This window comes from Lutjanus erythropterus, chromosome 19, assembly GCF_056507025.1.
Source record: "Lutjanus erythropterus isolate fLutEry1 chromosome 19, fLutEry1.hap2, whole genome shotgun sequence".
Taxonomy (NCBI): Eukaryota; Metazoa; Chordata; class Actinopteri; order Lutjaniformes; family Lutjanidae; genus Lutjanus; species Lutjanus erythropterus.
Window position 1 is genome coordinate 33,950,164 of NC_139335.1, and position 25,919 is coordinate 33,976,082.

Below are 25,919 nucleotides of genomic sequence, written 5' to 3' on the forward strand. Positions count from 1 at the left end.
ACATTCTCACTCTGTTTAAATGGAGTGAACACATTCTCTCACTCTGTTTAAATGAAGTGAACACATTCTCACTATTTAAATGAAGTGAACACACTCTCACTCTGTTTAAATGGAGTGAACACATTCTCACACTGTTTAAATGGAGTGAACACACTCTCACACTGTTTACATGAAGTGAACACACTCTCTCTGTTTAAATGAAGTGAACACACTCTCTGTTTAAATGAAGTGAACACACTCTCACACTGTTTAAATGGAGTGAACACATTCTCACACTGTTTAAATGGAGTGAACACACTCTCACACTGTTTAAATGGAGTGAACACACTCTCACACTGTTTAAATGGAGTGAACACACTCTCACACTGTTTACATGAAGTGAACACACTCTCTCTGTTTAAATGAAGTGAACACACTCTCTGTTTAAATGAAGTGAACACACTCTCACACTGTTTAAATGGAGTGAACACATTCTCACACTGTTTAAATGGAGTGAACACACTCTCACTCTGTTTAAATGGAGTGAACACATTCTCACACTGTTTAAATGGAGTGAACACACTCTCACACTGTTTACATGAAGTGAACACACTCTCTCTGTTTAAATGAAGTGAACACACTCTCTGTTTAAATGAAGTGAACACACTCTCACACTGTTTAAATGGAGTGAACACATTCTCACACTGTTTAAATGGAGTGAACACACTCTCACTCTGTTTAAATGGAGTGAACACATTCTCACACTGTTTAAATGGAGTGAACACACTCTCACACTGTTTACATGAAGTGAACACACTCTCTCTGTTTAAATGAAGTGAACACACTCTCTGTTTAAATGAAGTGAACACACTCTCACACTGTTTAAATGGAGTGAACACACTCTCACACTGTTTACATGAAGTGAACACACTCTCACTCTGTTTAAATGGAGTGAACACATTCTCTCTGTTTAAATGAAGTGAACACACTCTCACACTGTTTAAATGAAGTGAACACATTCTCTCTGTTTAAATGGAGTGAACACACTCTCACTCTGTTTAAATGAAGTGAACACACTCTCACACTGTTTAAATGGAGTTAACACACTCTCACTCTGTTTAAATGAAGTGAACACATTCTCTCTGTTTAAATGGAGTGAACACACTCTCACTCTGTTTAAATAGAGTGAACACACTCTCACACTGTTTAAATGGAGTGAACACACTCTCACACTGTTTAAATGAAGTGAACACACTCTCACTCTGTTTAAATGGAGTGAACACACTCTCACTCTGTTTAAATGAAGTGAACACACTCTCACTCTGTTTAAATGAAGTGAACACACTCTCACTCTGTTTAAATGGAGTGAACACACTCTCACACTGTTTTAAATGAAGTGAACACACTCTCACTCTGTTTAAATGGAGTGAACACACTCTCACACTGTTTTAAATGTAGTGAACACATTCTCACACTGTTTAAATGGAGTGAACACATTCTCACTGTTTAAATGTAGTGAACACACTCTCACACTGTGGGGTTAAACCAGCTCTTTTCTCTTATATTAACCATGTGTTTCTTTGTCTTTGACTTACTGTGGTTGTTGGGGTCGGTTCACTTCCTGGTTGAACAAAAGGTGTGTCTGAGGGGTGGAGCCTCTTAAGTCAGAAAAACAGCTCATCAGACCAAACCATGTGCTGCCAAGTGAGAGGGGGTGGGGGGTGTCAGGCTTTAGTTAGTTTTTGTCTTGTATTAGTTGTAGTTGGCGTCCATCTTGTTTTCCCCTTGTGTGTTATTTGGTTTGACTTGGTCACTATATATGTTCACTGCTGCCTCCACAACAGTTTTGTTCCTTCCTCGGCCACAGAGACAGCTGCTCCATGAAAGAAGCTGTTTATGGACTCAGGTATGCTCAAGAATTAATGAATGAATTAATTGTATGAAGTATTTATGAGTTTTAATGTTAGAGAAGACAAATGGAGGATAACCTCTCTTACTTTTGTATCTTTCTCAAATGTTATTGTGTCTCTGTCCTGAACTCACATGTGTATTTAAAGCTTTTGTCCAGTCTGCACAAGACAGACTTCATCACACTCTAATGTCTGGTGTCATTTAGTTTATTGGAAGTGTAGTTTGAAGTGTCTCATGTTTATCTCGGGCAATATAAAATGACATGTTCTAGCATTTCCTGTAGTCCACAGTGTCCACATCACCTGTAGCAGGTTTATACATTAATGTCCTGTTTAAACCAGTAAGACCAAATGTCCTCCTTTCAGTCCTACTGATTTCTCTCACACTCACTTTTCTTTGAATGCTGTAATAACTTAGGTCGACTGAGGTAAATGTGTGAGGCAGATTCAGCAAAGGAAAACAATATATCCAAGAACTGATTAAGGCATGAAATGCTCATAGACATTTAACAGTGAGCTTAAAAACATTAAAGTAAAAAACCTAAAACCATAGTGGTGTACTTTAAACGTCTGGCAGATAGTGAGCCCCAGTGGGATCAGTCATCAAAGGTCAGTAGTGATCATATATTTTCCACTGAGGCAATTTGTGATCTAGAGTAAATAAAATATGAATCTACATCTTTCTTAATTTATTATTATTCATGTACAATTGTAAAACTGTAGGTAAAAACATTCCTTTCCATATTGATGCCCTGGGCAGTTGGTTCCACTAAATCAGTGTATTTGAACTGTGTTAGCAGTGATGCATCAGCCTCCACATCTCCTGCTGCTTCGTTTAAATGAATAGAAGCTGAATGACGCACCGCTGCACTGTCCTTTATACACAATATGTTTGAGTTGTATTTGTGTGGATGTCTAAACAGCACTGTGTCACATCTGCCTCATCAGTGAGACACACATGCACGTAGGCACACTCCAACATGCTGACAGGTCATGACGTCAGCGTTATAAATAGGTTAATGATGAATGTGGAGAAGCGCTCAACTTGGAAATGGAGCACACACATAATCTACAGCACAGATACAGTGTGTCATGTTGCTATTAATGCCGGTGTGTCTTTTTCAAATTGAAGGGTTGTGACAGATAAATATTCTACAGCAGCAGAGTTGACTTTAGCACCTGATTTAGATTAAGTTTTAATTTTCTGGTGAAAGTGTGTATAAAGATTTTTGTTAGTTTTAGTTATTTGTGTTTTGTAAGTGTTTTGAAGCTACAGCTGTCACCATCTTTGTTGTGCAGTTACCGTGGTTACAGGACACATAAAGTGTCCATGTGACTCTGCAGTAATAGAGTGCTGTGGGGATGACATAGTTTTGTAGACCAACCCTGATATCAGCACCTCTCTGGTTCCTTCAATGACAACAAAAAAAAAAAAAACCAACAAACAAACAATGGGACTTTTCCACTGAAAAATAAACTCTGTGGCCAACAAAAGCTTATGATACTAAAAGTAAAAAGCATTAAAGCCACAACATTAGACCATAAACAAACTACAGGACAGTCACATGGATTTGACATCAGAGCAACCGATACTTAAAAGCTTCAAAATTGTGTGCAGTATTTGCTGACAAACAAAACAAAAACAAAATGTGTTACTCACATGTAATCTAACGCCCAGTGACTTCAAGACAAAGGAACTAGACGTGCAAATATGCAAACTCATTTCTGGGTTGTAGGATTGATTCCTGCAGCTGACAATAGACTGACTCTGCTCAGTCAATCCACTTATTATTATAAGCCATAGACAGTATACTAAATAATGGATGGAGCATGCGTGACATGCATAGGTTTGTAAAGCTCAGAGTGGGGCTCTGGCTGTTTCCATTTTGGCAGTGCCTGACAATGGCCAACTCCAGGCTAATCCACAAATGGGCAAAGGGGGCTTGTGGGTTGAGCTGAGGCGGCTAATTGAAGTGGCTATCTAGCATTTACCCATCTGTGATGGTACCCACCTATCACTCAAAATGGGTACGCCCTTAATTATGCATAATTTTAAAGGGATATTTCACCAAAAACAAATAGAAAAAAATAGTTATGATCTACTCACCCTCATGTTGATTGAAGGTCTCAGGTTTAGTTTTTTTAGTCCACAAAACACTGCTGGAGTTTCACAGGAAAAAATTGTTGCAGAAACTGCCAAACAATGGAAGTGAATGGTGACCAGTTTTCAAATGGAAAAAAACAACAGAATAAACATAAAATGTTATGTTTTATACAAATGTTATGTGTATATATATATATATATGTATATATGTATATATATACCGTAATTTCTGGACTATAGAGCGCACCTGATTATAAGCCTCATCCAGTACATTTTTAAAGTTAAAACCATTTTGTACATACATAAGCCGCACCTGTCTATAAGCCGCATGTGCCCACATTGAAACATGAGATATTTACAAAGAAAGACGGTACACAGAAAGAGTTTTCAAAGTTTTAATAATATACCTTAGCTTTTCTTTCCAAACAGTGCCTGTGACGCGGCAGTAACACAGCAGCAATACGGTAGTAACACAGCACTAAAAGGGCTGGTTAAAAAAACATACCGGTAAAAGTCACTGAGACGCGGCAGTAACATAGCAGCAACACGGTAGCACAGCGAAGTTACATTAAACTTGCGTCTTCCTCGACACATATATTCCACCTGTCTCACTCTTACCTTTTCTGCTCGAGCGCCCCTGGCGGCCGTTAGAAAAAATGCATAAATTAGCCGCATCATTACATAAGCCGCAGGGTTGAAAGCGTGTGACAAAAGTCGCGGCTTATAGTCCGGAAATTACGGTATATATATATATGTATATATATCACCAGTCTAAGCTAAAAGACAAAATAATGTAGCCAGAACAGTTTAGTGTTGCTAAAACACATTACTACATGTCAATATAGAGAAATACCTACTGAATATAAATACATTTATTGTTTATTGCAGAAAAACGTAAGACCACAAAAGGGAAAAAGCTCAGAAACATAACAAGTGACAGTTTTGTTTTGTTATAGGGAACACACACAGCAGTGATCACACGTCATGTCTGAAACATGTTTCAAAAGCTGCCCTGCTTGGCTGCACGTTGAACATGAACTGTGCACTTCTTATTGTCCACAGTGAGTCCTTCAGAAAAACATGATATGCTGGTGGCTTGAACTCCAAAACAGTTGTAATCACAAATCATCTGAGACACAGAAGTGCTCCTCAATACTGCAGTCATGCTGAAGAGCTGGCATAATTCTGAGTGTCGTCTTATCTTTGTGTTTGGTCTGCAACACGTGCTTTTCCAGTCAGTAAGAATTACTGTGTGTCTGTAAGTCTGTCACTTTATCTCTTTATGATTACATCTGTCTCTGTGTATGGCTGTGCTTGTTGTGTAGGTGTGTTACTGCAGATGATCAGTTCAGATATATTATTGTTATACTGCTGTGAAACAATGCAGAATTTTTTTCTGAATATGTGTGTTGGCATATGTTTTATCTAAATAAGGACTCTTTGTGCTGTGAGAGCAAATGTCAGCAGCAAGGCGCTGATCCTGACGCTCCACGGTGCTGCACAGGTAACCCTGGCGTTGGCACCAAGCAGAGCTTCCATGGCAGCCTGGATGCCACAGAGGTTTCTGGACATACAGCCGAGCTGCAACACCTCAGTGGAGTTTGATGTAGCTACAGAGGAAGGAAGAATGGAAGGACGGATTATGACACATATTAGAAACAGAATTACTTCATTTTCTCACATTATATTAGTACATGAATGCACTGTAGTGATATAACAAGCATATTAAATGTTTTTTTCAATCCTATTTTCCCATGTTTTCCATCTAAGTTACTAATAGAGAACAACAATTTTCAAAACTGGTCCAGCATTTAGTGAGACTGCTGTAGCCAGCAGCCACAAAATGGGCTGCAGTGTAATCCTTCTGGACAGTGGTGTCTACTATAATATGCTTGTTTTGAAACAGTTTTGAGAGACAACATAATGGTAGGGATCCCTACAGAACCTTCATGTTTAAAAGTAAGATCCTTTTTGTTTAACCGGAAACAGATGACTCCATTTACAGAAACCATAATGTAAGTCACCGTGTTATACTATTGTTTAAACACGTTAATTGTTCAGAAATTGTACATTTTTTAACTGTTATTTTCTAAGTTTGTTTAACTGTGAGTTTACAGTATGAGTAGGCTTGCATTGGGAAAGTGCGTCTCCTATTGTCGTTATTGAGAAGTCAGATGAAAAAATTGATTAGTCAGCAGTAGTGAAGGAAGGAGCTAGTTTGGATCGATACAGCTCTTTTGACCGTTAATTTGGATTATTTGGATGATGCTCTGTGGATTCTTCTTTCGTTCTGCAAAAGGATTTTCTTTCATTTTATTTTGCTGTGTAAAAAGTTTTGTCTGCCTGGAGAGAGAAATAAAAAGTCAACTACTCTTCTGACTCTATGTATTTGTAAGTAAACCTTCAATGTGAGATGGATGCATAGTGAAACAGAACGTGTCAAAACAAAAACAAACTAGATGGGCAACCAAGTGTCTCAAGGCGAAACAAATGAATTTTTACTATCACACAGAATTTTCTCATCAAAAACACGGAGTGCTGCAGGGATGATGTGATTTTGTAGGCCGACCCAAAAGTTCAGCCCTTTAGTTGAAAGTGCAGGCAGCTTTTTCTGACTGGTATGTCTGTTTATAGTTAGGGAACACCTCTAGTGGACATAGTAAGTGTGACAGAGGAAGTATGAGGAGTGAGAAATTTACATTTGGAGGCAGTGGGGTGGATAGATGACTTAAAACCAGCATAGAACTTTCACCTAGGAGATGTGGGTTGAGTCCTGTGTTGAACCAAAAGTAAACATAGAGTTATTTAAAGTTTTAAGCAAGTTAAAATATTGTTATGGACATGACATACATTGCATCACTTTGCATCACACTGTTATGTGATATACAAAACATTTTTTAACCCAATTTACAATATTTCATAATCCTGACCAAGTAGTTTTATTGCCTAAACCCTTTAATAAACAAACTATATTTGTCATGCGAGTTATGTTGTTGCACAAGTGATGTCACTTCCACATACATAACATAGTTATTTTAACCCAAACCACAATCTTGTCCTAAACCTAACCAAGTACGTTTTGCCTAGACCTAAGCAAACTGCAGTGGGTCTGGGGTTTTCTTCAAGACTATCAGTCTCTCCTCCTCCTCTGATGGTATCACTTCCAAACATCTGTGGTCTCCTCTGCCTGCGTCACTACATACAGCTGTTATCCCCTTGGTTGCGCTTTGAAAAGTTAGCAGCAAATAAGGTCAAAGTTCAGAGCAGTGTTCAGCTGCAGATTTAAGTGATGCACCACACTGAGGGTAGGAGTGCTGCTTAGGCAGGTGCCACCGTTCTCTCCACAGGAAAGCGATGGAACAGCCAGCGCAAAGCATCGTGTGAGCGGCTTAAGGCTGTCCGTGTCAGTACTCTTCCATATGTCATTTTGGGAATAAATGACAATTAATCTGGGGTTTAGGTTTGAGGGTATGTGTGAAGTTAGCATCACTCTGGTTTCCTTGACAAAAAGTCAACAGGATTTTTCCATGGGATTTTGGATTAGTGCAGAAGATAAACTCTGTGGAAAAAAAGTTTATGATACTTACACATTTTGTTCAACAAGATAATCTTCCGAATGAACACCACATTTGTGATTTTTGACGTTTTAAATGTTTCTTATTTAACAAAATGGATCTTACTCTTTAACAAAAAGTTCTGTCTCAGTAGGGATCATTTCATAATGTTGTCAAGACACTTAAGGCCTCCTCACATCAGTGTGTTAAAAATATTTAAAGTTAAAAAAACAAACAGAAAATACAAGTGTTCAGAATTGAATAAAAATCCCAAAATTCCACAATTTCTAGATGAAATGTTCAAATCTGAACATCGAGGCTGCTGAGGATCGACCAGACTCCTGTCATCTCAAGTTCAGTTCTGTCTGACAGAATAAGTTTCATGAAATAACTGATTTACTCAGTCAGTGCACTTATTATATGTCATGACTGCTCATGATCATGATTGGTAATGTTGTTCTGGTTTGTAGTATCACTTACTGCAAAGCTCACTGGGTTGCCTATGTATATAAAGTGTTTTATTGATAAGGTTTTCAGCATGAAGATGAGCAGCCTCTATGGCTCTGGCTAATCACATCACTGTACACTCATTTTACTGTGAGAACCCACTGGTGCCATTGAAGCAACTGTCCTCAACTCCCGCACAGGACAGAGTGTCGTTGCAGGTCCCTGCCAGGCTGTCAGCTGAGTTTGCACACGCAGGACACTGCTTCCCATTCGTTAAAAGATTTGGAGCTGGAGACACATAAGAGAAAGAAACAGGGAGAGATGAAGCAGAAATCTAGTTACAGTCATTTTTAAAACCAGTCCTCAGGGATGAGCTATCATTGATTCAGTAGCTGTTAGCATTGGAGCTCATCTCACTAGTGACTGAAACATCCATTGTCAGCTCAGCTGCCTGATATACTGCTTAAAGGGACAGTTCATGTCAAAATCCCCTCCAAAATATTTCTCCCTGGGCCTGTAGTGCTATTTATCTATCTAGATAGTTCTGATGTGAATTTTTTTTTCCCAGGGGTGGAAGTGACTAATTACAAATACTCAAATTACTGTAGTCAAGTAGTTTTTTTTAGGGGTAATTGTACTTTTGCATGTAGATTTTCAGTTGTACTTGAGTGTACATTACAGGATGTAATCTACTTAGTTACTTTTAAAATCTGAGTACTGAGTAGAATTTGAATTAATATCCAAACCATTCATCTGTATTTTAGCCAATAAGGTGATCTGATCACAAACTGGCCAATCAAAACAGGAAATACAAATGAAAAACAAAATAAAATGCTGCAGCAGCACACATTTGGAGTAAGGATGTTAATGATTAATCATTAATCAATTATTTGCCCTTAACAGATTAACCAATTAAAAATGTATTCATGGATATTTAATCAATATTCATGACAGTAACTGCACCTCGTGTGATGAATATGGAAAATTAAACTAAGACTTAAAATGACAAAAGACATGTTTAGTATCTTCTAAATTATTAATTAAAGAGATAGTTCACCCAAAATTGGCTTTCACTCAACATCTACTCACCCCTGTGCTGATGTGAGGATGGGTGAAGATCTCCAGTTCATGTCAACTGTAACCTCTCAGACCTGATCCACGTGCACAAGCCTGAAGCAGGTACACAAGCTCTCACTCAAGTGGCACGGCAGCACCAGAGAAATGATGTTTCTCTTCTATGTCGAAGTCCTCACACATTTCCTTCTTTGTTGAAAGTTTGCAAAGTCAACTGTACGCATAACAAGTCACTATTTCTGAGTGTTTTGCAAACTGGAGATCTTCACACATCCTCTCATCAGCACAGGGGTGAGTAGGTACTGAGTAAAATTTCACTTTTGGGTAAACTATCGCTTTAACCAGTTGTTTACATTTTCAATTATTGGTTCAGGAAGACGCACAAAATTACCAACCCTAGTTTGGAGAGGTGACTGTGACACCAACAGTTAAAAGTAATATGGGGAGAATTTGAATTGGCAACGACAAAACTGAGGAGAAAAATTCAATGGAAAAGACTACTACTGCTACTGATGATGATGATGATGATGATGATGATAATAATTATAATAATAAAAGATAAAAATTGTAGATAGATAGGTAGATAGAATTGCAGAACTCTACTTTTTAAACCAACTGTGAGAGTGAAACATGCTTAAAGAAGCCCGGCCTGGAAGATATAAGTGCAAAAGTCTTTACTGACGGGCACAGACGGCTGTCTGACCCTTCATTAAAAGCAGCAGTATTTCTTACTGGCCAACGTCTGGAAGTTGCAGTTGTCAGCCATGCAGCACATCTGAGTGTGGGCTTCTTTTTGAAAACCTCGGTTCACAGACCATTCAGTTTCAGTGTTGAGAGGAGTGACGCAGGACAGCAGCGAGGAACAGTTTTTATTCACCATCACACTCATGGATGAACCGTTCAGCCTCACTGACAGGAGGGAAGGAAAACATTGTAACAAAAACCCACAGTAAAAGGATCTGTTATATATGTTATTTATACAAACGTATTGGATTGACAGGATTATGAATTACTGGCACCTACCTGCAGTGGTAGTTCTGCATATTAGACTCGTGATAGGACACAGGACTGAGGTTGAGTTGGTACATGTTTCATTGGCACACACATGGCAGTACAGCGACTCAGCTGAAAAGTGTAAAAATTATGTACAGCATTAAATTTATTTATTTTTTCTTATTATTATTTATCACAAATTGCGCCATGGTCAAAAACATTCACATGACATGTCCATCTGAATCAGTCTGATCCAGTACATATTATTGTTTTTCTTCACGGCACATTATCGTGTAAAGTGTTATGGTACACTTAGCAATCTAATCTTAGGCGTGGACCCAAGTCACATGACTTGACCTTGTCACAAATTTGATGGCTTTAGTCACGACTTTAAAGGGATAGTTCACTGAAAAATGAAATTTAAGTCATACTCAGAAAACGGTTTTGCAGAATCTCCCAAACAATGGAAGTGAATGGTGACCAGTTTTCAAATTTAAAAACCAACAGAATAAAAACATAAAATGCCTCCATACTGCTTGTCTGGTGTAATCCAAGTCTCCTAAAGCCCCAGCATGCCAAGTTGACAAAAAATGATTTTTACACCATGTTTTTAGCCTGAATCTTCACTGTAGATCCTTATCTTGGAGCCACGTTTATATACACATGCACACTGTGTGGTGTGACAGTGTGCAAACAACTTGTCAGGACTTTCAGTGTTTGGGAGATTCTGCAATACTGTTTTCCTGCGAAACTCCAGCAGTGTTTTGTGGACTGACAAAATAAACCTGACCCTAAATCAGCATGAAGGTGAATTGATAATGACTGAATTTTCATTTTTGGATGAACTATCCCTTTAACACCAATGATTGGTGACTTAACTTGACACATATAAGACATGTACATGAGAGGCTCACTAAAATTGGAGCTGCACTAAAACACAAACAATTCCATAAATAAATAACAGCGGATGTGAAAAAATGCATTAAAATAAGTGGTGGCAGTCTGTTCAGACCTTGTTTAAAATGGATATTAAAGTGGGAAAGAAGGAGTTTTTGGTCAGAGGGGCTCTGAAACAACTGCCTGATGGTAGTAGCTGAAATGAGTCACTACATATTCACACAGTCTAAAACCGATCAAAACTTTACTTTACGTTACAATTACATAAAACAGCAACAAATCTTCACAGCAAGAATCAGTGAATATTTGGTATTTTCTTTTTATATTAAAAACGTAATTAATTTTCTGTTGAGTGAGTAATTGATTCAATATTATTCCTGGAACTGGGGATTGAGTGCATAATGATAGATGTATCATAATTTCATGTAGTAAAAGTCAAATTTTATGACTTTCCTGCTGCTTTATAGCACATAATCTCTGGACTGTTTTCAGCTGCTATTTACTTGTCAAATGTAGAAAGCAATGAACTTCATTTGTTAATACAGGATACAGATAAAAACATGCTGTCTGGAGAATTACTACAAAACTACAAAACATGTGTTTGCGTCTATATCAAAGCTGAAGTTTCTATGGTATTGTCAGACAAATCTGATGCATAGAGGAAGTCAGTTACCTGTGTGGAGCAGAACGCAGGTCAGACAGACAGTCAGCAGCAGCTTCATGTTGGATGGAGGTGCTAACTGTTTGGTGTTACAGCTTATATACAGTTCTGCACTGCTACAGAATCACAAAGGGTGGTAAAGACACTTCCTGGTTCATTAAGAAAAACATTTTTCTTCTGATCCACCAGTAAGTGAGAATGGGCAGAAAAGTCCCTGGGCGTCAACTGAACACATGATGTTAACTCTGTCAGCTGTGGAACCAGTTTAACAGCTGTTTATCTGTTTATCTGCCACTCCTAAATGAATGTAGAGGAAACACTGTCACTCATATGTGCTACTTAAGAACAAATCTGTTCATACAAGTGGTTCTTGCATGAGACCCAGTGTCACAAGGTCTATCTATTATTTTGAGTAACTGGGTCATGATTTATGGTAAGAGACATTGCTGTTGAGTTTCTCAAATGTATATTTTTGGTGTTTTGAACACCACAAGTAAAGTGTCCCTTAGTCCCATTAATTTGGAGCAGACATCTCTACAATTAATATATCCAAATCTCTGCAACCTACACCAAAAGAATTTATGAATAAACAGCACTACATGCCAGGGGACAAATATGTACTTTTGATGCTGATGTGAACTGTCCTTTTAATTTCTTCTTGGCTTTCCTATTGTGACACTGTGGAAGCTTTTGAGAATAAGTGAATGTGATTTAAACATATAGAAATGGACATGTCTGAAGTAGATAGGATCTTACAACATGCCCTTCATACCTTTGATGTTTATCTGCTGATGCAGGTGTATATCTTCGCCATGAATGAATTTCAGTAGGGAGTTCTCAATAAGCAAGCCAAACTTTATTTATAAAGCATTTCATTCCAGGTGGAAACCCAAAGTGCTGCACATGAGCTATGACAGAAGTCGCAGCCACAAAAACAAAATGTGGTCAAACACCATTTAAACGGACACATAAATAATATATTTGAGTTAAAACCAATAAGAAAGTTGGAATTAAAAAATAAAACATTTAAGACTAGCAGCCAACCAGTAACAGCTGTTTTTTTGCCCTATAAAAGGTAATATGTTGCAGCACATCAGCGTTCAGTGTTAGTAGCTTCAAATGCATTTTGCAAATTGCAAAGCCCCCTGAGGGAAACAGATAGATTTGTGTAGTCCAACATCACAAATAACAGTTACGCATGACCACTGACTGTGTTTACTTTCAATAGATTACCTGAAAAAAAAAAACATCAGGTTGCTACAGTAACAATACAGACCTCTACATACATCAGACTGTCTCTAGTTTGGATCAGCAGTGCAACACACAGCTAGGTGCAGGTGTGGTGATGGAAGGAGTGTTGTGTTTCAGCTCTCTCAGATTTCCTGAAGGATCAGAGGAATTGTAAGAGTTGTAAGCTGTAAGACCCATGTGTGTGACCCATGAATCTAGTGATTTTTCTATTTGGCCCACTTGCTACTGAAGTGAACTTAAGGAGGAAACACTAGAGAGTCAAGTTGAAGTGAGCATGTGACGTAAATTACAATCACATGAATCATCTTTTACAAACACACAGTACTAGACACACTATCTTACAGTACCACTTATCACTAAATGAAGACGACAGATGACAAGGAAGCAACATATCTGATGCAGCCATGTGGTAAAACTGCATTCCAGTCCTATCTGTTACGTGTCACAGACTGCGCCATAACACTTCTGAGGAGGGATTTTCAATAGTTTAAACTTTAAAAGGACAGTTGGGTGTTGAGTGAATTTTATTATTTTTCTTACCTAGCCAAATCAAGACATGTTGCTTATCTTAAAAGATAAGATATTCCTTTTGTAGTCCCACAACTGGGAAACCTGTAGTGTTACAACAGCAAAGTGCATAGCAAAATAGAAAAAGCATCAATAAAAGCCAATAAACGAGTTCATAAACACAGAATATAAACAGGAGGGAATATAAAATATAGGAGCAATATGAACGAGGAAATATTAAAAATAGGATGATACACAAAAATAGGAACATATGAACACAAGGAAATATAAATAACAGGAGCAATATAAACAGAAGGAAATGATAAAAGTAGGAATATAAACAAGAAAAAATATACAATTAGACACATCATATACATTTAAATATAAACAGTAAACAGACTCATACAGTGTGTACAGCATTGCTCATATGAAGTATGTGCAGCGGTGCACATTTTCTTCTCCTCCACTCTTCATTCTTTCAGTGACAGTTTCAGATCTACTTCTTACTTTACATTTGTTTTGTCCAACAACGATAAGCGACTTTTTGACAAAGGTGTAGATTAAAAATCAGCCGATGTGTACATCTTCACAATAAATGGCAGAGCACATCAGTTAATTTTGACAACACAGGAAAACTTGGCAGTAAAGTTATATTCCTTTGGTTTTGTATATCCATGGCACACACTTTACACATATACACGTATCTTTTAGAATATTTTGATTCATATACATTCATATATTTTCATTTCAGTCAAAATGTGTGTCTTTTCACAGTTATTGCACAGTTAAAATGATAACAAACTTGTGTGAGGTATTGATACTAATATTGCACATGACATTTCACCTGAGTGAAATGTTGATATTGCTCAGCACAGAGTGAAATTATACCTGAGTGAATAATGACTTGGCAGTCAGTCAGTTTGTCTGTTTTGGTGTGCATGTGATGTATGTTATGTCCGTGTGTGAGTGTGTGATTGTTTCAGTTAAAGCATGCTTTCTAAAGTATGAATAAGACAATGCCACAGAAACTGGACCAGACGAAGAGGAGGAGAGAGTTGAGAAATGTGGTGTCATTTAAACACAAAACGCAAGTAACTACCTGCTTAAGGTAAGAATAGCCAGTGGAGGAAGCCCATTACACACACACACACACACACACACACACACACACACACACACACACACAAACCAAAGCCAGTAATCAAATAAATAAACAAGGCGTAAAAGAACATTAATAGTTATCTTAGGCTCCAATCACACAGAGTGCAGTTTTTGATAGAAAGGCATGTTTTTGCCTGAAAAACTAAAGCTAAGAGTTTAAAATAACTGTGTTCTCCCTATCGTACAATCAGATTAATTCAGAAATATGCTTGTAAATAATATCCTTCAAGTGCCCTCGAGATCTGAGAAACACGTTACGTTCACTGGCTTCTGTTATGTTGCTCAGTGTCACAGTTCATTCACAGTAAGTCCAATGTCCCTCATCAGCAGATCTGGTTATGGTTTGAACAGGAAACAGCAACCTGGAGGCAAAGTAGTGGAGTACTTGGGTGAACTGATTGCATTCATTTAAACTACCCCCCATTTAAAGACCCCATGTAGTTACTTTTGGTTTTCCTTCTCCTTTGTTTTTCCTGGTGGGTCCAGTAGTTCAGTTTTTGCAGCTTTATTTCTATTGTAGGCTGTAGTTTGGATATGTTAGGGTAGAGGGGAGAACCCTGTTCCGCCGGCCCCATGTGGGCTGGACAGTGGTGGGTCCCCTTCTTTTGTTCTTTTTGGCTGGTGCAGCAGTATTTAGTTAGTTTGGAAGGGGGTTTAATTTAGTTAGGTTTTCTTAGGCTTTTGGTCTTTGTGTTAGTTACATTGCTTGTCTATCTTTAGAAAAAAACAAAAATCAACTCATGGCTTGTTTGATTGTGTTTGGTCTCTTTGTTACGAGCTAATTTAGGGGATCGTACCAGAGCCCAAAACCAGTATCATCACAGATGTGGAAAAAAAAACTCCAAAGCTAAGAATCAGTCCCAGAAGAACCAAGATGAAAGACAAAAAGGCCTCATTTGCAGTCCCAGCAGGGTCGTGCAGAGACCTTTGGAGGGGCAGGTGCTCAAAGTTAAAAGGGGGCCACGAATTTGCTCCATGGTGCTGATTCATAATCTGCCCTTTATTATTTGTAGTGCTAATAATAAAGTAAAAAATAGGGGTGCTCCCATAGCTCAGTTGGTAGAGTGTCACCCCATGTACTGAGGGTATTGGTCCTCTGCAGCGCTCGCTGGTTCAATTCCCACCTGTGACCCATTTGCTACATGTCATTCCCCCTCTCTCTATCCCCTACAGCAGGGGTCCCCAAATGGCGGACCGCGGTCCGAGTCCGGACCCACACGCCGTCCTATACGGACCTGGACCTATAACCAATAAACTATTAAGAGATTTTAAATTTTGACGGGACGCTTCTATTTTAACTGGCGCAACTATTCTAGTCTTTCCGGCGCTGGTTTATCTGATCAGGAAACACACAGACCAACTGCAGAGAAGCTGCGTGTGGAGGAGACTGTTGTCTATTACAACAGAAACTAACGTGATGGTTAATGACATCATCACCAACCAGATGCACTTATGAAATGAAACAACTGTATAAGGAGGCCTATACATAAAACAGGAGAGTCTGTGTTTCTCTGTGAGAAACTTTCAGATCTTCTCACAGCAGAGTGAACAGGTGAGGGAGGAGAGGAGGGCAGACTGATCACTAATCAATCACTGATACCGTCGTCCTCTCGGACTGATTAAAAAATAGAAATGACAAAATTGGTGACAAACCAAACCTGGGTGTCCACACAAATAAAGTCTTTGTGTAAAACACTGCAGAGTGTAACATCGTGCTGTTTACAGACAGTCTGCTGTCTGTAGTTTGACAGACAGAGAGGGTCGTGTCTAGAAGGGAACCCTAGACCTGCGAAAGATCGCGCGAGTTTGATTATTTTAGTAGAAATGACGAACACAAATCTCGCGAGAGTTGTGCAAATAAAGCGTTACCTTCTAGACACGACTGAAAAAGGTGCGCAGCTCCAAAAATAGAAAATCATGTCGTGGTGTTGATGTTTTTAATGTGGCGGGCCGCCATAAATAAAACACTATTCACTGATCCACAGAGAGTCACTGAAACACTGATCACTGACCTGCTGTGATGGAAAAATACTCACATTCTTTACTTAGGTATTTTTACATCGTGGTATTAATTACAATTTAAAAATTGTGCATGTTATTGTTTCCTTTTTTGAAAAATCTACATTTTTATTGCTGTTGTTGTACTTTAATGGTATTCTTATCGTTTTTTTTATTACTAAATACAGACGTGCAAACTCATAAGAGGACAAAAAGATGACATGTTGGTAAACCAGTCCCCTGTCCCCTGTCCTCTGGGGGTCTGGGAGCGTCTGTCCTGCTCAGAAGAAAAATGTTGTGATTTTAACATGTGAACAAAACATTCTGGTGACTGTTTCAGTTAAAAGAGTTAGTTCACTCTTCTGTTTGTGGTTTCTGCAGACAATACTACCTTTACTTTTACCTTTGTGCTAAAATAAAGTAAATACAGTAAAAGTAAATCTACATTAAAAGTAAAGTTACTTTGCTGAGTAATTTTACTTTAGCAATTTATAGTTGTTCATTTAATAGACCTGTCTTATCTTTTCTTTTGTATATTACCATTGTTCTTAAATAAAGCAAAAGTAATGTAATAGAAAAAAATGCAGAACAATATTTCTTATTTGATTACTCGATTAATTGGCAGAATAATCGGTAGATTATACTTAAATTTTACTGGTTCGGCCCACTCGAGAAAGTTAGACATTATGATGTTCCGGACCTTTGCTTTAGGAAATTTTCTCTAACTGGACCTCTTTGAATTTTAATTGAATACCCCTGCCCTACAGGATATGACAGGAATGTCATATCTTCAGCTGTACCTATCTAAAAGGCAAAAAGCCCAAAAAATAATAAAGTAAAAAATAATTAAATGATATAGAAATCATGGATTATTTAAATGTATTTGTGCTTTTATTCAGTTTGACTATCCAGTTTGTGCAAGACAGCAAGGTTATAAAAGTTATATATTTTATATTTATGCATATTGTATTGAATTTGTGTGTATATATACAAATGTTAGAAACAAGTACTGCTATGTTTAAATGAGAGGTTGAGAAAGTCACAATTCAAATTCTTCTAATTATTATTGTTATTGTTGTTGTATTTATACTGTAATAGTCCAAAATTATGTGACTATGCATGTACATTGCATAGTTTTAGTGAAATAACAGCCTATGCCTCATTGCCTCTAGAAACAGGAAAAACACTGCAACTCACTTGACAGTAAAATGATACATCTCTCTAATGCACTTTGCCCGTGACAAAAGAAACATATAGACACAAAAAGAGGCCTGACATACTTTTCCCCCTCAGCAGGCTGTGTGTGGTTAACTAGCAGCTATAACTTATGAGAGGTGTGTGCAGAGTGAGACACACACACACACAGGATGCTCATGGATCGTATCATGGTTTTGAGTAACGGATCGGATAATTTTTCAGATCAGCAAAAAATAAAAAAAGTGGTGGGATTAGGGTTAAATTATTTTAAAAATGCACTTGTCTTTGATCTTTGTCTGTCTGTAATTATCACCATGTAATGTAATAATAATGATAATAGTAATGGTAATGGTAATAATATTAAAAACTTCAAACTTATACAGTGCTGTATGTACATATATCAGATCATTATACACTGTACAGTATAATACACAACTATGCTCTGTACTCTGGCTCAATGTCCCGCCTACAGCAGCACATCTGATTGGTTAGAAGTCATGATCAATCAGCAGACACACTGTGTCACAGACGGGGTGAGACAGAGCTGCAGCGGTGAGCAGAGAGGAGCTGTGTAGAAGTTAAGACAGCTGATATCACCGAAGTGTCAATGAACATCACAGTTTTATGATCTGTTTCTTTGGTGATAGCCGAGTTACATCAGTGAAAAAAGTTATAGTCTGGATTTCACTCAAGGCGATGTGACGTCGCTCTTCACAGAGATGCGCTGCATACAGCAGCATCTGTCCTGTCTGCAACTCTGCATTGAGATTCCTGGTATTATAACTTATACAAAAGTAACAGTGAGTAAAACTTTGATGCTCACATGTGGTCCGCGGATCACACGCGTGCTGAACCGTAGAGGTCGATCTGTACGGGACACGGATCAACTGCGATCCGTTGCTTAGCAGCGCTTAGCTACAGGGCACATCTGGGCACATCAGGGCAGTGAGGGCGCGTCTACGTGGATCATGTGACCAACCGAGGATAGATCTGAATTATTGTTATTTTGTTTTATTTATTATTTTGGGCCACACAGACAGACTTTCTCTCTCTCACACACACACACACACACACACACACACACACACACACACACACACACACACACACACACACACTTACATAAAACAAACAAACAAACAAAAAAACACTTTGACAAAAGGGCACTTTGGGCATCAAGGGGCAAAGGGGCAGGTGCTTCAGCACCCTCCGCCCCCCCCTCTGCACGTGCCTGAGTCCCAGGATCCTATGAAAGGATTTTTTAGGACAGACCACCATTCTGCCTCCGCAACAAAACCCTGTGCAGTCTGTTGGATGACCCCATCAGGCCAACAATCATCTGGGCCACAAGGTCCCACCAGACATCCAGCCTAATCGGATCAAGTATGAGATTTGATGACTCCTAGGTCCCACAGGGAGGACAAACTGGCTGCTGTCCAGGTGATATTGGACAAGTGGACCCATGGCCTCCCAGTGTTCAACCATGAAATGAAATCTGTGTTGATGAACAGCTCGTGCCATTCAAGGGCACCTGCAGGACAAATTGCAATGTTAGCATAAAGTTAAAGTTGTGGGTGGATTCAGGGTGCCAACATATTTATTTAAGTTAACAGAGCCCAGGTCTCAGTAAACATCTTGGGCCTGTACTATAAAGCAGACTCAACAAGGGTGCCTTTAGGTCATCTGGCTTAACTGAACCAAACAAAGGCCATCAAGAATAAGTGGTCACACAAAGAAAGTTATCAACTTGGTCATTAAACCCAGATTTTTCCAATTGAGTTATGATTGTGTTCACATAAAAAAGGGGGAGGTGTTTGCAGCATCTGTCCAGTCGCAAACATGGACAAGTCTGCCAGTACAGCTGCAAGAACAGAAAATCATCATAGAAAAGTACAGAAACATAATCCAAGCAATAAGCAATAAAATAAAGATAATTTGAAAAATTGCTGAAACAACTAGGTCCAACTACAATTACATGAATTTTCACATTCATATTCAAAATAATTGTGTTGCCTAGATATAGGTACGACTTATATGACAGTTTTAGCATTATTCTTTCAGTTGCAACCCCAACAGAGTAATATAGACATGGGAACAGATAAAAAAAACAAATATAAAAACATAATTCAAAGCAGTAAATATGTTTTCATGTCTTTCATATCACATAAGTACAACAAGTAGATTTAATGCTTCAATCAGTGTCTCTTTTAGATTGATATCAGTACTAACGCATAATGCAGTGATTCTGACATTGCAGCCAACAGGAAAAAAATAAACACAAAAAGACAGGCGGGGAGGTGTCCACACAGGAGAAAACTCCCATGGAGGAGCTGGCCCTTGCCAGTAACAAAGGTCACCCCCTGATGGAGGGGGTGGGTGGGGGGATGTTATGATGGGTTAGTGAACATAAATGAAAGACACAGCACATGGGGTGCTTTTCATTACATTGAATTTTGCCTCCTCGTCTCCCCTCGTCGTTACCCCTCCACCATGATGAAGGATTTTCCAACTGCTTAAATGCACCTGGAGGAGACGAGGAGTGAGGAGGGAGGAGGCTTCTGGAGGAGCTCAGAGCGAGGATACACCAGTGTGTCCTACGCAGAAGTCTTTTATCAATTAAGGGACGTGCCGTATAAATAATGCTCTCCACGTTATCCTGAACACAACAAAATCATTTTAATTACACAGTTTATTCTCACAGTTACATGATGAAACACAATATCATGCACTGTCAGTCTGTGCGTGATGTGTCTGACACTTTAGGATATAAAGGTTTTTGAGTGATCATCAAACAACACAAACCCATGCATATATTAGATGATTTAAACGAGTTTAAATGATCCACATATTTAAAACAAATTACAAAATTAAAGACTACTGTGAGTTTTTAGAAATTGTTCATAAGTAAAGGCTTCTTTGGGCATTCAGCTGCAGTCCCTTTGACAGCTAATACAGCTGTGCAACACGTCATCAGTAACTGACGTCGCTTTAGACTGACGCTGAGGAACCAGGAAGTTTCGTCTCCTCTGTCCTTGCATTTTTTCCTCACATCCGTCTTTCATTTCCTCGCTGGGTGGAGCTAAGGCGCGCAGAAAGGAAGCGAGTGGAGGAGACGAGGAGACCAATTTACTGAATGAAAAGAAGCAGGTGAGACAAGAGGGTTTATGTCTAACTGCAGGCTGATCAATGAGGTGGGTGGATGGCAGAAATGTGCCGGGGTCAGAGGCAGGCAGGCCAATGAGGGAGGTCTTGAAGCAAAAACAGAAGTACCAGTGGCAAAACAAATACAAATACTAACACAAAAACAAATACAAAACTAGAAAAGTGTTAAACAAAACTCAAGCTTTACTACCAGACTAACTGATGCAATGATCCAGCAAGAACTGGCTGTTGAGCAGGAGTGTTATAGCAGAAGTGATGAGTGATGCCGACAGGTGAGCTGGTTGCTGATGTGGAGCAGAGCTGGGAGCCAGGAGAGGAACGAGGAAAGACCACACCGACAACACAAACACAAAGACAGACAGGAGAAACAGGGGACACAGAAGGACAGGGAGAACAGGAAAACACTTTTTGTTACAGTTGATGGTGACACACTGCCACCATCCTTGTTGACCCAGACAGAGGTAACAGTGAAAGCAACCTACCTGTCATATACATCTGTAGCTTGCAAGAGGGCAGTCTGCCTCCTCCTGAGCCTGTGGTCTCCACCTCGACCTCCAGGCCCAGACAATCACAAGTGGTAATGATAATAGGTTAAGGCTAATACCTTAGCCTTAATCTAAACAGGGTACACAAGGCAACATTTGTACCTTTTCTTTAAGTGAGCTTTGTTAAAGGGCAATACTTAAAATTTTGATTGATTTATGTTCCCAACAACATTTTTTTTTTTACTGTAATTGTCCTTTAATAGCTGTTACTGAAGAAGACCAGTTACATATATATTCAATATATATATATATATATATATATATATATATATATATATATATATATATATATATATATATATATATATATTCATAGACATTCAAATAATATATTAACCCATTGGAACAAATTATGTAAATATATAGATAGATATTCTTTTGTGGAATTTGAAGAATCCTGAAAATTGGAACACTCCTTCTGTGGACTTTGATGACATAGTACCCTTGAAATCCAGCCGTTTGAGGATCCTCCCATGGACTTTGTGAAGCACCTCCTGTCTCACCTCCTGTCTGTCTGCTGTAGCACCTGAATTGGTGCTGCATGCAGATAACACACTACCAAATATTCAAGTTGTTTGAAACAAATGGTAAAACTAAAAATAGAGAAAGTGTGATTCTGCTAAGTGGGTGTAAAACTAGCAGCAGTGTTAGTACTATTACTGTAGTGTAGAGTACAGCAGCATTACTCCTCCTCACAGCTGTGGACATTTTTTGAACTTAATAAGTGTTGTACAAATCAGGTGTATTTGAATGAAAATGTACTGGAGCCACCTCTTTCTTCTCTGCTGCTCCTCCGTCAAGGGTGGGTGACAACAGGTGTACTCCACACCATCGATGCACACCATAAATATGATGCAGCAGTGACTACCTCCTCCAGGTGGAAATAAGGAGTAGGTGCAATTTGTGCAGATCATTCAGGATGATTTCCTGTATCAGTATGGGGAGCCAGTTTTACTTGGTGTGCAGACTTAATTTGATACTTTTGTATCTGTTTTTTTGTACCAATGCCAGTACTCAATGCTTCTGTGTGTGATGTGCATGTTGCTTTTTTAGTGTATAGGCTGGAGACTAATTTCAACCATGGTTGGAGATCTTTTTGTCCTATTTGATGCAGTCACAAGCTTCTCCCTCACACCTGAGAAAAACAAAAGTACCAACTCCAAATCATCATCAAACTAAAAGGAGAATGTGATTATATATGTACCTTTACACATAAACTAAAAAATGCATTTTACTTACTCTTGCTGACATGCCAGGGGTCAAATTTATCCACATATAGAGTAGGTGGATCAGCCCCCTCTGAAACCCCATGGCTTTCATAGCCACAGAACTGGATACTTCTGTAACCTAGAGCAGAACTATGTCTTATCTAATATAGTAAATCCATAGTATTTGCCAACCAGTAAAATAATTTTTCAGACAGATTTTGCATTTCATTCAGACACATGCTAACAATTCACACTGAACTACCTCAACCAATTCAAAAACAATGATCTGATTTGTGGTGTCGTATAGGAGTATGTGGAGTACTGAATCCAAGGGAGAAAAAAAAGTTTCCAATTTTTACCAGCGAAATTACAATAAGTACTTACATTTGGGTGAAAAAATAAAATGCTTACTAGGACTGTCAGATGATGCCATCCCCACATAGTTCAATTTTGCTTCCACATGTTTCCTGAGTGATGCATTCTTTGCTGTTGTCATGTTGATCTCTGTATGCATAATGGATAACTGGAATGAAGAAGGCTGACTGACTGGCATAGAACTGGCTTTGTCTTAGCAGGTGTAGATTGAGGAGTGCAGCCCAGTCTGTTATGATCATGTGTGTTGCTCCTGTAAAAACTGTTAATGTGCAAATAGATTGTTTTCAGTCATCCCTCTTCTATCAGGACAAGATGTCCACTTTTCAGTCTGTCCATTCATACAAGTTCAGTGTATTTTAATTTGGCTGGACTTGATCACTTTTTTTCTCCTTTATTGAGCAGACACTTATGCTGCATCAAAGTTCCATGAGCTTTGATTTGTTCACCATTCACTTATTTCCAGCCCATCTTCCTGGAGTATCTCCATGGGACCTTCCTGAGCAGAACCAGAACCAGTCTTGGGTGGAAGGAGAGGTAGTGCTACCATGGTGCAAAACTGATGTTGAATGGGTCCAGGGACAAATTTAAATATCACTCACTGCTGGTTGCTCTGGATCATCAGAGGAATACATTGACAGTAGTAGTACTATGTAGATCAGACATTAGCATGATGGATCACACATTTCCTTTGACACATGACAAATAACACATTCAGCTCACTTGTGATACGTCTGCACTGGCTGTATGTGGGAAAGTCAAAGATGTGGCAGTGCAGTCCTCATAGACAAAACTATATATACACAATGTCTTTCGAGTAATGTAGGAAGTAAATGGTTACTATGCAATTGTCCAGAAAAGGTGTCAGCACTGCTACACTTACCACTGGTTGTGTCTAAGTAGGAGGAAGTGTAGATGAAGACCGTATGGTGTGTGGTGTGGTTGAATATGGACTTGAAAGAAGACATCTCAGTATCTAGGAGAGAATGAGATATCCCATTGATCCTGATGGTTCTTGATCATGTCGTGGCTGACTCTAGGTTGGAGTGAACTGTGGGACTTTGTCAAATTTTGTTTCTTTTAGAGAAAGTTCATCACTACCACTTCCATAAAAAGACAAAGAAGAAGTGTTTTTTTCCCACAGCTAAGTTTGGTCAGCTGTTTCACAGCTCCAACTAAGATGAGTTTTCAGACAAGTCCCAATAATGCCAGAAAACAGGTAATATAAACATCAGTTTCCATGCTTCTGCAGAGGCTTGATGATGAGCTGATCATCTTTTTTATGTACTCAGTATAGTTCAAACTCATGTCAAACATCAATATCAGGCTCTCTTTGCTCAGATAATATAATCATAATCACAGAGGCTTCCAGTTTAGTGAAACAAATAAAGTAAGTAGGGGCGCATGGGTTTTGTTGTTTGAGGGGAGACCTACATTCTTATCCAGGTGAGTGAAACTATGCAAATAAATCATTGGGGGGTAGGGTGTGTTCTTTCTTTGTCTAAAGGGACAACTGCATTCTCAAACTTTCAAACATATTTATATCAATTATCTGTCTACCGCTGACAAGGTAAAATAATCAACCATTCTTTAAATAACAGACCTGATGGTCTGCAAGTGCAATATCTAGACAGGCATCCATTTGTTGCACAATTAATCACAACTTCAGAGTCTCTCTGTACAACAAAGGCAGCCTATGAAAGCTGCCTGGGGTGTTGCACGACATCCTGTTGTTAGAATTCAGCAAAGGACTGGTAGCTGATACTGGACCTTGATAAGCAACTCGAGTTCACATAGCAGATTGCCAACATCATCTTAAGACCTGATGTGGTTCTGATGTCCGATGCTGCAAAACAAGTCATTCTCCTGGAGTTGCATTTGGGAGCATCCACTTGGGAGGGGCATTTGAGAGGAAGGTCACCAAGTATGATAGTTTGGTAAGAATGTGGCTGGAGAGCAAGATGCTTGCCAAAAGAGGCTGAATGCAGGGGCTCTGCAGCCCAATCTCTATTCACAGCCCTTGGCTCACTGTGCATGGAGGGAGAGAGGAGGAGAAGAGCCATCTGTAACACCACAGATGTGGCAGAGAGAGCGTCAAGGAGGCTGTGGCTCAAGAAAGAAGTCATGGGGGCAGAGTAGCTAGTTTGCCATCTGGGCACAAGCTTGGGTGCGATCATCCTAGGCTGGGGTTGCCTGGAGGAGGTGGTATGATGTTTAGACCCAAAATGATTTCAAGAACATCACCGAAGACATATCAGCAAAGACTAAAGCAATCAACTTGGATCAAATTGCATTTGGATCAAATTTAATTATTAATATTAGTTTGTGAGTTCAATGACACCTTCTTTCACCACTGACAGCTGTCACATTGTCAAACTGGACATTAAATACTTGTGTGGTTGTAAGATTAAATGGATGGTGTCATGGTTTGAGGTCTTTGTTAGTTATTTCCTGTTTTATTTTGTGGTCTTTTTTGTCCTTCATGTGTCCTATCTGTACTGTCTTTTTTTCCCCACCCTTTTTATTTTTGATTGTTTTTACCTGTTGTCTATTACTCCCCTGTCCCTGATCATCCCCATAGTAAAACCCGTGTATTCACCTCTTTCCATGCCTCTTCGCCAGATCATCTGCTTTCTTCCCCTGTATGTTTTTTGACATTTTCCTGGTGTTGCTCTTGTGGATTTTTTCTGATTTTGCTATTCTCTAATTTATGGATTTTTCACTCCCTGCCTGCTTTGTTCACCTTGTTTTTGACTGCCAACCCGTGTATAATTTTTTGGACCTTCAGTGAAGACTGTTTTGATCCCAACCTAGCTTCCTGTGAGTATCTCTGCACACAAGTCTTTATTTCTGCCCACATTGTATGATCTGGCCATGACAGACCAGCTACATGTCTTCC

General features: G+C 38.9%; 1 protein-coding gene across 1 annotated transcript; it reads right to left on the minus strand.

Moving 5' to 3' along the window:
* Positions 1–4,908: 4,908 nt before the first annotated feature.
* Positions 4,909–11,780, minus strand: LOC146310327 (uncharacterized). Its single transcript, XM_084744636.1, has 5 exons — positions 11,632–11,780; positions 10,092–10,193; positions 9,801–9,977; positions 8,157–8,282; positions 4,909–5,603 (listed from the first exon to the last, which is right to left on the minus strand). Exons 1-5 carry the CDS (start codon positions 11,678–11,680, stop codon positions 5,419–5,421), a joined length of 639 nt encoding a protein of 212 aa, XP_084600762.1. The 5' UTR covers positions 11,681–11,780; the 3' UTR covers positions 4,909–5,418.
* Between the last annotated feature and the right edge of the window lie 14,139 nt (positions 11,781–25,919).

Bases quoted from the DNA above. Each gene is read 5' to 3' on its own strand.
- LOC146310327 (XM_084744636.1), bottom strand. From the start codon at position 11,680: ATGAAGCTGCTGCTGACTGTCTGTCTGACCTGCGTTCTGCTCCACACA. The intron at 9,978-10,091 runs GTAGGTGCCAGT...CCCTCCTGTCAG, and splicing joins ATGCAGAACTACCACTGCAG to TGAGGCTGAACGGTTCATCC. The intron at 5,604-8,156 runs GTGGGTTCTCAC...CTTCCTCTGTAG, and splicing joins CAGTTGCTTCAATGGCACCA to CTACATCAAACTCCACTGAG.